Source organism: Jaculus jaculus, chromosome 3 (assembly GCF_020740685.1).
Source record: "Jaculus jaculus isolate mJacJac1 chromosome 3, mJacJac1.mat.Y.cur, whole genome shotgun sequence".
NCBI classification, from domain to species: Eukaryota; Metazoa; Chordata; class Mammalia; order Rodentia; family Dipodidae; genus Jaculus; species Jaculus jaculus.
The window spans coordinates 19,651,827-19,665,100 of record NC_059104.1 but is presented as its reverse complement, the minus strand read 5'-3'; the positions used below and the strand labels follow the sequence as shown (position 1 = coordinate 19,665,100).

Here is a 13,274-nt window from a genome sequence, read left to right as displayed (position 1 = left end):
TTGCAGTGGCTGGAGGCCCTGGCGTGCCCATTCTCTCTTTCTTTATCTGCCTCTTTCTCTCTCTGTGTGTCCATCGCTTTCAAATAAATAAATAAATAAATAAATAAATAAATAAATAAATAAATAAATAAATGAACAAACAAACATTTCTATTTATTCTTGCTTAAAAAACAACAACAACAACAACAAAAGAATTATGTAATCAAGCTACCCGTTAGCAAGCAGGCTTAATTTTTGTCTCCCGAAACATTCATCCAAAATCCCTTTCCCGAAGTCAACAGTGGATTGCAGCCCTCTACAGGTTTGAGTCTTTGCTCATGGTTTATCAATATTTCAGATGTTATTTTGACTTAAATGGTGGATGTTTGAGTTAGTAAACTATCGCAATCAAAATAGTGGATTCACGTAAGACGATCTAATTTTTTAAACTTCTGACTAGATGATTTGCACTTGGTCCTGACAGGCTTTTCTTGTCCATGTTTAGTTGCTGCAAGGCATATCACCGAAGCCCAGCAGGTGGGAGCTGCTTCAGCCAGGCAGCGGTGGAGGCGGGCCTGAGCCAGCCAGCGGAGACTGTGACGACGAGGATGGCTGTGGCGGGTCGGGAAGCGGAGAAGCCAGGAAGACCCTGAAAGTCACGAAGTGTAAGTGCACGACTCCAGCTCCACTTTCCAAATGCTGCTTTGCAAATATCATTTAGGAAAATCGTTCTGATGAACATAACGAAAACGTGGTAGTGAATTTAGAGGCATAAGAAGGGGATTGGGAATGACAATTAGCAGAATTTTGATTAAGTAAGTGATTAATTTGCGTTTTGTTGTGTTATTTTGTTTTAAATAAGCAGGTTTCATTTGAGATGACGCTTCTCTAAAAACTTATGAGTGGCAAGCCTATCTGAGAATTATTAAATTTTAAAGTAGAATAATGCTTAGAGCCTAATGTACATGAGATATCATTAATAAACAGTGTAATGTGAAATGGGCTGAATGAGTACCATTAAGAAAAAAATCAAACATGCAATTTTACAGTATAGTTATATCACCAAATAACAGTATGTGCTCCATTGGGCTTTCATATTAGTCAAGTTACAAACATATTGATAAAGACTATAAATAAATTTGGTTCTAATGAAAAGTGAACTATTGAGAAATTCCATGTAATACCCACTTCGTTTCGACTGTGAGGGTTTAAAAGCATATCTGATACTATTGGCATCATTTCTACCACAAAAGTATAACTTCATAATAAAAAGGAAAAACAAAGAAAACAATCATCAAAAGGATTTTTTTTTTCTGATCTTCATATATAAAATTACAAGAGAAAGTTCTACATAGGCATCTCCTGTCATGTGGGCAACACAGAGAAGATGATCAACTGACAAAACCCATCAGAGTTAGTGTACCCTGGTGGGCTGGCTTTTGATTTTATATTTAGCTATTATTTTACCAAATGTGAAGCTGAAATAATCATCAGGAGGTTGGAGCCCCAATGAGAGCTTAGTGTCCAACTCTGCACCAGAGACTCTGTACCTTCTAGATTTATCCTATAGTGGGAGAATAACTAATTTTTGTTTTGACTTTATTTTATTAGTCAAAATATTGAGTAACAGACTGAAAACCTATGACATGCAAAATTGGAGACAGTTACTGCAGACGAATATGTCTTCCAGTTAGACATAACAATGTACTTATTTAAGACGGAAGGTAAAAGATGAGAGTCGATGTGCTTTAGCGGTAATGGAACCAAGGTCAGAAGAAGTGTCTCGCCTGCTGTCCGAAACAGGGATTTGTGTTAATGCCTTTTATTGGATTGATTTTGCTATTTTTAATGTATTTGGGCATGTGAATTCAAAAGGAGCAAAAGAAAAGAGATTTTCAGTAGAAAATCCATTTTGTTTAAAAATAATGGCACTTATCTATGAGAATAATATTCATTTCAACATAATTGGTTTCCTATACAGAATATTTATGTCCTCTAACTTGTTATCAGAATGGTTGCTGGATTTGAGGAAAGCAAAACCATTTCTACAAATGAATAATTTGAATATAAGCCAAAACAAAAACCCCTTTCAGGGGAATAAGGTTCAAATACCATTGGCATATGTACTTGTGTGTGTGCTTGTATGTACAAGAATTTTTAAGGATTTTTTTTTTTCACTTTATGAAGTTGCATGTAAGCTCAAAAATTTGGTATAGATGACATTTGGTTTGTTACTGAGAGAAACAGAGCCGGCAAAGAATTTCAACTGCCATTTTCTTATCAAAGTAGGTGTCAAGGATGATCTTTTCTTATTTTTAATGCAAAAATGTGCATTGAATTACTGCTGAAATGGAAATATTTAGATGTTGTGGTATAAATGATTTTTACCAACTCTGATTTAACATTTGAAAGAAAATTCACATCTCCTTGTGCCAGGGGGGCTACCTGATGTGTTTCTAGTGTTTGTAATGGTTTATTTTCAATTTCAATAACTGGATAGGAAATCGTTATCACTAGTACACTGAAGTAAAAAGGGACAAGGGGGCTAGACAGTTGGCTTCGCAGGAAAGGCATTTGCCTGCAAACCCTGATCATCTGAGTTCTATTCCCCAGTACCCATGTACAGACGGATGCACAAAGAGGTGCATGTATCTGGAGTTTGTAGCAGCTAGAGGCCCTGGTGCACACATTCTCCCTCTCTCCTTTCTCTCTCTGCTTAAAATATCTAAATAACAATATTTTAAATGGATAAGAGAGTAGCAACATTTCTATTTTCATAAAACTCTGTGATATTTCTGGCTACTCTGGATTACCTTGACACATTGGTGACGCCAGTCAGGTCAGTGGGATATTATGTGTCGTGTGCGTGTATGTGTGTGCAGAAGCACACACCACACGTGCATGAGGAAGCCAGAGGAGAACTCAGCATTCACTTCTCTATCACCTGCTGGCATGTTTCTTTGCGAGTCCCTCCCTCAGCATGGATCTGTGGCATTTGGTCAGTGCGCTCCAGTGAATACGTGGTGTCTACCCCATGAGACTGGAGCTACAGGTGCCCGTCTTCTTCCCTGTTTTCTAGTAGGACAAGCCCAGGTGCTGTCAGGCCCTCCCTCAAGCTTAGGTGGAAAGAACTCTGCACTCTGAGCCACCTCCACAGTCTGGTTTGGATGGTATTATTGGCTTAAAATATGCTTTGAGAAAATGTTTAATATGGTGTTAATTATTTTAAGAACATAACATAATATCATAAAATAATGTTTGTTTCTTAAATATGTTTAAATTATTAATATATATATATTAATATCCAAGTAGTGTCCAATTAATGCATATATATTAATATCCAAGTAGAACAATTTTTTTTTCAAAAGTAGAATTAACATATGATATTTGTGTAGATGCATATATAGTTATAAGTAATTATAGTAGCAGTGTCAATGATTCAGCTCCATTTATACAAGTGTACAAAGTTTACAAATATTTTTCTAGTTTCCCTTTCTGTTCTTGAACATGTTTATTTCAGGGGCCTATAAACTTCAAAGTGTTCTGCTACCAAAATATCTATTTATTAATTATGTCATTTTGATTTCTTCACCTATAGTACCAAATTACCTTATATTTCTATTGTTTCAGCTATCACTATTTGAAATCCTACCTATGAATTATTAAATAATAATTACTATATTATGGTAAAAATTCATGCACATTACATAGTTTTCTTTTTACTTTTTTTTTTTGTTTTTTTGATTTTCAAGGTAGGGTCTCATTCACACCCAGGCTGACCTGAAATTCACTATGGAGTCTCAGGATGGCCTCGAACTCATGGTGATCCTCCTACCTCTGTCTCCCAAGTGTTGGGATTAAATGTGTGTACCACCACGCCTGGCTAAAACTAAAATTTCTAAAACTAAAAGCGTTTTTTTTCTGTTTCAGTAAAAATTCCACATGATGCTAATGTTTCAAACGTTTTATTTAATGCTGTCTTTTTGTGTACTGACTGATGTTTCATTAATAACCTAGAATTTCAGAAGTGGCATGGCTTTAAACCTTGGTTTTGCCCCCACTGCTGTCCACTTATACATACCACACGTTCACTGTAGCCAACTGATGCAGGTTTTAAACCCATCAATACCTATACTCAACGCCTCTTCACAACCAGACAACTCTTCTAATGTCTCCAAATCCAGACAAACTCAAAGGCTTAACAAACAAATCAGATGGCTACTGAATGTGGGCTGTAGGAAAATTATTGCTTGTGTAATTTTGAAAACCTGTTTAATATTGCTCATAATTCTTATGTGATATTATAATTTCAGTTGTAATAGCCATGCTTTAAACATATATATATATCAATTGTTATCAAATTCATCTTGGTAATATGGATAATGATAATTATAATAATAATATCAGGAAGATGAGTTGGATTCTGATTGTGTTTAGACAGCAGACATTCCACAAAGATTATGTGATTATGTTATACTTGCATTTCATGGTATAACTAAGCCACATTGTTTATTCATCTTTGCCTTTTCAATTTGTGTGGCTTGTTCAGCATTACTTTACTTGAAAAGCCTGTGAATGGCATAAGAGCCCCTTCAGTGTGTATGTCCATAACCTTTCCTAAGAAGAGACTTCAAGTCCCTGGGGAACAATTATGATAGCAGATCAAACAGACTGCAGTTTTTAGGGTGCCAAGGCAGGCTTGTGATGCCAAGGCCTTCCTGAAAGTTCACCTACTACTCATCTGAGATCGTTATTTGGAAAGACTCTTTGTGTTCTCTTATTTTTAATAGGGTATTATTACGTTCCCCTTTATATGTTTTTTCTCATTGTCTCAAATCGTAAATATTTGAGAAACCCAAGACCTAAGCTTTTATATCTATGCCTTTACATAGACTTCTTACTCTCAAACACAATGAGAAGAAGTTATCTTGGCCCTGACATCAAAGAACATCCTAAAGTGAGAGATCATGAGGTATTCAAGTTTGTATAATTGATTTAGAAATAATAGTGTAATACAATGATACATTAAGTTGCTAGATCTCAAAAGTATTCTGGGGATTTATTCTACAGTCTAAAGTGAACAGAGTTATTGTTTATATTGTGCTTTGAATTACACACAGAACAACATAATCTCAGCCTCTAACAAATAGATTTACACTAGGGTACCAGTGATGACCTTGGAAGAAAATTCTGTATTCCATATGCATAGCAAAATAAAAATGACCTTGTTAAGTACACAAGAATAAATATGCTGATTTGTTTAGTAATGCAGGATTGTAGAGTCAGTGAAAAATTCTTGGCTTCTTCATACATATTTTCACATAAATCATCTTTGCTTGAAGACCTAAGCTAGACCTGGCGGATGAAGGGAGCTAAAAATGTGACTTTCGTTTTCATTCTAGGACTACCACTAAGTATTTAATATCATTATAGAAATTATTTCAAGTAATGTTTCCATTTTAGATCACTTCAAGGGCTTTTGGATAAGATCATGTATAATTTTCTATTATGTATTTGATTTTTCCCCTTTGTAATATATTTTGTTTCAATAATACAGGTATATGAGGTTTGAATATCATTAAAGTACTGCCATATATACATACATATATATACATATATATACATCTCCAAAAGGTTACTTAGGTTAAAATTGTGTTTCATATTGAAACAGATCTTGAATAACAGTGTACACTTCAATGTACATATTATAATATGGTCCTAATGCCAAATGATCAGAAAAATCTTGCCTGATAAAACATTTATAAACTTTATAAGGAAATACGCCTGATTTTATGTAGTGTTCAAAATGTGAAATACTTTAAAATTACTAAGTAGTACAGCTTTTACTGTAGTGATGAGAACTATACATTATTAGAAAAGGAAATCAAATACATGTGTAAGATAAATATATTTTAATTAATATGTGATCACTATGCATGGTATTCTGATAATGTATTTCCATATTTGTTTATAAATAAATGAGACTTCTCTTTCATAGTCACTGTTTAGTTAAAAAGATTATATGAAGCAGAATATGTATACATAAGGAATCACATAAGTCATCTTTTACCCTCTTGAAAAGTTATGTATTATATTCAGGGATTTAAATAATAGAATTGATTAAAGGGTTTGGCCTTGAATGCCTAAGAGAGAATTGTCATTGTATTGGCTTTGACTAATGTTAAATGACAGAGGCAAATAGCAAAACATTATTAATTACAGAACTTCAGGAGCCTACTAGCATGCATTCAAGATCAATCAAGTATTCTTCAGTATCACACAGCTAAACAACACACACAAACACACACACGCGTGCGCGCAACCACACCAGAATAGGGAAAGTAGTTATGCCATGCTGCTAAGTGTAGTGCTAAATGGAATTGCATAATCACCAGAGGCTGTGACATCAATGTTCAAGACAATATCATGAGAGAAATTTTGTTGCCCATGAACAGCATGGCTGTTGAAATCACGGATGCGCCTTGTTTAGAATTACGTGATAAGGTCCATCACACAGCAACACATCAGCTGTGCCTTTAGCCCTTTAGTGGCTTGCTTTGCTTACATGTACAACACGGAAAGCATGACTGACATAGATCCCTTACCAACATGAACTTAAATACTCACCAGGTAGAATTATTACAAAATATCAAAGAGAATTCAATCGTGTCCCAGAGCTTCTAGAACTTTCCAATGCAAGTTCCTCAGGTCTTCCAAAAGAAGTAAGGTATGAGGCAGGTCTGTGTTGAGACCCAGGCGATGCTGCCGCTCACAGTCGAGGGACCTCTCCTTGAATGACAAGCACATCTACCAAGGCAATCAGAACTTAAAAAATTCTATATGTCTTTATATATTTTCATAAATACATGCAAATGGGTTTTCTGTGGACAAGGACATTAGCAACTATCACAACTGAGAAAGAAATGACATCAGTCTTCTTTTATTTATTTATTTTTTTTTTTAACTTGTTAACACCAAAAGAAGCTGCTTCCATCCTGTTTCATGAAGTGAACCTCTTGGGTTAGAATCCCTCCCAGACTTCTATTTTGAAACAGTTCCTCTGGTATAGAAATACAACATGTGGAAAGAGGAAGGGGGAAAGAGTGGAGATGAGAGAGAGAGGGAGGGAGGGAGGGAGGGAGAGAGAGAAACACATACATATGACAGACCCCCTTTCATGACCTAAGTGTGTAAGGGGAGACCTGATGGATTCCTAGACTTAGTGACTGACACAGAGAGCGCCCCCTCCCACCCCCCGCGCCCCCATGCAGGTGTGCTACACTGGGGAAACAACAGGTGGCGCTGTTGCTGACACTCCTTCTTAGTCCTATTGGCGAGACTGGATGAGAAGTTGAATTCTTTCTATTTTGCCAGGGCAGGCAGGATGGTACCACGTGGGTCTCTCTTTGAGCTTCTGCCCCTGACCAACTGCCTCAAGAACAGTCATCTTACTCCAGCTTCTCTTTCACTTGAAGTACATCTCCTTTCAATCTGCTATGCCAGTTTAAAGTATTAGTAATGATGTTTCTTTCCTTTTACATTTCTTTGAAATTATATGTTTTTTTAAATGAGTTTTATAGTTTTTGAAAACTCTAATTTCCTTTATTTTTATTTATCGCATTCTTACAAATTGCTATCTGGTGTCTAGACCTTACTGTTCATGAACCCCAGAAATTCTTTAGTCTCTGCTTCTGACAGCACTGGGGTTATAGATGTGTGGCCACACCCAGCTGTTCATGTGGGATCCACAGATTCTAACTGACGATCTCACAGGTTTCTTAGCCCTAAGGCTTGTGCAGGAAGTACACTTAACCACAACGGTGTCCTCTCTCCAGCCCAAGGCAGCCTAATTTGAAGTCTTGGAGAGAACCAAGAATTATCAAAATGGTGTTAGGGGCAAAGTTGGTCAATGTGAGTAGGTAAACCATCTATGTTTGCTAAGTAATGCTAATGGAATGTTACGTTCCTACCCTCCCACAGAGACTAGGATATGAAATAATATGTGTTTTTCTTTCTTATGAAAGGCTCTTGGTTCCTTTGAAAAGACAGCAGTTGATTGTACAGCTGGCCAGGTGGTGGGAAAGGTTTATGTCACTGACAGAGAACAGTTTTACAAGCTTTCTAAAATGCATGCACTGTAAGCAAGGAGGGAGATAAGTCTGGAAGCATAGAAAACTCTCCTAAAGTTAAAAAGGAGAAGTTTAAACCTGCGCTAGTCAAGTGCTGAATTGTTTTGTGTGTTCGTTCTATTTTGTGAATTGTCTTTTTTATATAATTTATAACATGGTCTTTTTATTTTATAACCAGGTTGTTTGCAAATATCTCATATGTAAAAAATTAAAGGAATAAGTTGTAAACTATCTCATAGTTGGTTTCTGGTTTGTCTTCTAAGCAATATATATATAGCATCTATGGCCTTATACAAAGTCAAGGGAAAGATAGACACATACATATCAGACTGTGGAGTTATTACAAATATAAATATGCAGCATCAGTTATATATTTATAGAAAGCAAACAAATCTATATTTTTTTCTCAGAATATCATCCTGAAAGTTAAATTTGGGCTAGATTTTAATAAAGAGTCAAAGATAGATAGAAAGTGAGATAGAATTCATTCTAATCAAAGTAATTACAAAAGAAAATTCTCCTATCAGGTTACTCTTCCCAGAACACACCACCTGAGGGCAGAAAGAGAGAAGAGGTTAGATGCCACTAAGATGCAGAACAATATTTAATTGCCTAGGTTAAAACTCTAGAGATTTTTTTTTTTTCTGCAAGAAAGCATGGATTTATTTTGCTACAAAGGACTTTGAAGGAAAATCCATGTATTTAAGATAAAAGTCACAAATAATATAAGAAGTTCTGGTGATATGTAGGCAGAAAATTGACAAGTCTGAAATTTAACTTACCAATTTTCTTCACAAGCCAATTCTTTGCTTTCTCTTTTCGTGTTTTTTAACTTGATATACTACTACTGCCAATCCTCAAAGCAAGAAACCATAGAGTGAGTCTATGAGGCTCTGCTTCCCCCATTCTCCAAACTAAATTCAACCTGTTGCCCTTACCTACTTCCACTAACAGTTTGCTTCCCAACTCTCTTTCCTGACCTAGTCTCATGATGCCAGCCTTACTCCTACATTCCGGTTGCAACAAGAATTGCAAATAGGTGGTCTTGTTCTGTGTAGAACGGAGATGTGAAACAATAGCTGTTGTGTTTAGTTGTTAGTCATTTCAAGCCAATTTCAGTTCTTCTAAAGACACTGAGATAGTTCTGACCATATTACGTTTTATCAGTGAACTGTATGTGGAGTACTCAATGTTGTAGCCTTCTTGAGGCACATACATCGACAGTTCAAATGATTGTACAGTTCTGAGAATGTTCACTTAAGTGTTTGGCTGCAGTTCCCAGAGTGTGCTTCTGTGAATTTATGGTAGTTATGCAAGCTACAACTCCAAAACCCTCAACTATGGTTCTAGAAATTATTTTCTTCAGATTATTTTGCTAGATACTATATTGTTATTTTTTCTGACAGTGAAAGTCCCTAAAGGGAGATGAAAGAGAGGAAAAGAAACAAAGGAAGAAAGAAAGAAAGAAAGAAAGAAAGAAAGAAAGAAAGAAAGAAAGAAAGAAAGAAAGAAGAGAAGGAAGGAAGGAAGGAAGGAAGGAAGGAAGGAAGGAAGGAAGGAAGGAAGGAAGAAAGTAAGTAAGTTAAGGAAAGGAAAGAAACAACTTCATATTCTTAGTCCCTGTTGGCCTTATACCCACAGCAGACATTTTGTCTGACATCATAGCAGATGTGTTACCCTCTGGGGAGGTTCCTATGCCAATTATTTTTGCCTTTGTTGATAATCTGAACACAACCAGCATGATGTCTTCTAAAGGTCTAATCATTTGGAGTGGGCTCCTCTCTCATTGTCCATCCTGAGATGCATACTTTCTGCCCACTCTCTAGAATTTGTTTATCCTGTTATTTTTTTCAGCCCTTAGATGAGGGTTACACAAGTCATTAATAACATCTAAGTGCCTCAGGATCCTGTTTCATATTCCACTTCCCCTTGAACTCTATATACCTACTCCTATATTAAGCTATCTCTGATATACTTTGTATTCTATGCCTGAACCCTATCTGAAACAGTTGATGTTAATACTAAAAAAATTAGAATCAAAATGCATTTATTATATTAAAACTAGGAAGACCTTGTATGAAACCATTGAATTTGCATTGATTTGTTTTTGAGATAGTGTGTCACTATTTTGGACCAATGAAAGGCCTTAAGTGAGACTGAAAGGAAGGAAATGTCTTTCCATGAGGCTAAGTTCTGTTTCACCATTTCCTCTAAAATTCAAGAGTTTTTGATCACACAGAAAATTAGATGAAATAACTCATTCTTGCTTGGAGATATTGAACAGAGAGTAAAGGGAAATGCCTGTCTTCTTGGGAGAAGTATCTGTGGGATCATCCTGGAAGCACTGAGTCTTTGATTTAATTTGATCTTGTGGCAAGCTCTATCCATGAGACTAGTATGGAAAAGTGTGTCTCTGAGGACTAATTGCTGAGCCTATTGAGTTTTCCACAGAGCCATCTGTAAAGAGCTATTAAAAATTGAGGCAGGGCAATTAAACCATAAGTAAATGAATAAAAATCTCATAGAATGGGGCTGGAGAGATGGCTTAGCAATTAAGGCATTTGCCTGCAAAGCCAAAGGACCTCAGTGATTCCACAGAACCCACATAAGGCAGATGCACAAAGTGGCACATGCATCTGGAGTTCGTTGGCAGTGGCTGGAGGCCATGGCATTCCCTTTGTCTTTCTCTCTCTCTGTCTTGCTCCCTCAAATAAATAAATAAAATTCACTATAGAATGGGTGTTTGCTGTATAAAATATAGTTGGTTCTTTAAAATATTTTTTTTTACCTTCATTATTAGCACTTCTAGAACCTTCACAGGCATGACATTCCCACACTTGGGATATGTGAGTTAAGTCTGTTAGATACCGTCAAGTACCATTTCAATATCCTACACACTCACCAGAGATACGTTTCTAAGATGTAGATTCATTCTCACACTTAGCATGACACTGTTTATTAGTTCCTATGAGTGACTCAAAAGCATAGCTTTTTTTTTTTTTTTTTGATAAATTGTAGTAATCATTCTGGTGGCTTGAATGTGAACGTAATATGCCCCATAGTCTCGGATGTTTCATTAAGCCTGTAGCTTGCTTGGGTCTCTAGCTGCCGGACTGGATGAAGTGATCCTGGAGCTGGTCTTGGGGTCCATCCCAAAGGTGTGTCTGGGGGCAATTCTGATTCTAGCCCAAAGGTATACCGAGAGCAGGTCTGAACTCTGGTAGGTTCCTATTTGTTGATGCAGGGGTCTTGAGTTTGTCCTGCAATTGTGCTTGCTCCTTAGATTTCCGAAAGGGAGCCAGCTTCTTCCTTCTACCATTGATGAAACTTCCCCTGGATCTGTAACCTTGAAAATAAATTCCTTGCTCCCATGTACTGTGCCTGGTTAGATGTTCACCCCAACAATGTGCAGCTGTCTAGTACAGCCATGATATGTGGTTAGAACTTTAACAGCATGATGGCCAGTCTCGTCTTCTTTTTCTAGATATGGCATGTCATCACAGAGTACATAACATACTTATCTCAGTTACTTTCTCATTACTTACGTAACATACCCAGCCAGAAGCAGTTTAAGGAAGGAAAGGGGTTTAACAAGGCAGGACAGGGAACCAGCACCAACTATCACATTAACAGGGAAGAGGCAGAGATAGACGAATGCATGTTTAGCGAGCTTCTCCTTTCTATGTTGTCCATGACCCCAGCCCATGTGATGATGCCACCACATTTAGGGTAAGTACTACCACCTCAGCCAATCCAACCTCAAAAGTCTCTCACAGACCTGAATAGACATCTGGTTCTATGGTGATCCTAAATCCTGTCAAGTTGACAACCAGAGATTTACCACAACAATATTGAAGAACTATATATGAGCTAATTCAACATGCAGACTATAAAATTACACTTAAATTTACTGAGTCAGCATTTCCAGGGGACAAACACAGAAATCCATATCGAATAAGCACAGGAAATTATTATTTTCAATAAAGCTGTAGAATAACTTCTCATAGTCCTTACCATAATGCCTCAGAACATGTTGTATATGACTCTGAGACATGTCTTAATTAACACTCAAAACTAATGAAGTAAAAATATTGACATTAAGTTTAATCACTATTATCCAGAAGCCAAATTCAATATAAATGTATTTTTTATAAGATCTAAATATGATTTAAAATATAGAGTAAATTTAGCTAGGTGTGGTGGCCCACACCTTTAATCCCAGCACTCGGGAAGCAAAGGTAGGAGGATTGCATGAGTTCAAGGCCACCCTGAAACTCCATAGTGAATTCCAGGTCAGCCTGGGCTAGAGTGAGACACTACCTCAAATAAACAACAACAACAACAACAACAACAACAACAACAACAACAACAACAAAAAAAATATATATATACATATATATATATATATATATATATATATATATACACACACACATAGAGAGAGATAGAGAGCGAGAGAGTAAATTTGATAAGTATACTTTTTCCAACAATTATGAATCTTTGTGAATCATATAAACAGCCTACATATTTACTTAATGGACACCTGACTGGAATATTTTATATTAATTTAATAATATTTTGAGTGAAAATTAATAACCCCAAAGTAATTATTAGGGGCTTATTATTAAACTGAGATGTTAAAGACTAGATATATGGGTTCAGTTTTCTATTTTGATGTGAAATATCTCAATTTTGGAGGAGATACATTAAGACAATATTCACTGCTTGAATATAGTTATTTCATTATGTTTGACTTCCTTTAATTTCCTTATCCCATTAATATTTCATGTTATCTTTTGAAATATAAACATTTATGGTTACCTATTAAGTAGTACATAAAATTAATTCCATTCCCCTGATTATAATTTGCAAAGTAATATAGACTTTTGTACAGGATCACTTCTCAAAGTTGTTAATACTTCTTCTATGTGACAAATATAGTCTGAATTTTTTTAATCTAAATATATTATGGGACCCAAAAGAGAATGATATAGCAGTAATTTTATACAAAATTTTGAAAGCAAACTAGTCACATGACTTCTGCAAAGTCTTAACCCCATAATTCTCTTTTCTTGGAAGTTAACTTCTTCTCTTTAATCAGCCATGCATACATCTATTCACACCGCACTTTTTTTGGTACTTTTCCTGTGATAGACACCATGTCTC

General features: G+C 36.0%; 1 protein-coding gene across 2 annotated transcripts in view; it reads left to right on the top strand.

Annotated features, from left to right (window-relative positions):
• Gpc5 (glypican 5) overlaps window positions 1-13,274 on the top strand; it is a 1,425,487-nt gene that overhangs the window by 744,854 nt on the left and 667,359 nt on the right. For both annotated transcript variants that reach the window (XM_045146480.1, XM_045146481.1), the window contains exon 7: window positions 485-644. In XM_045146480.1, coding sequence (XP_045002415.1) covers window positions 485-644 — 160 coding nt within the window. The remainder of the gene's footprint in view (window positions 1-484; window positions 645-13,274) is intronic.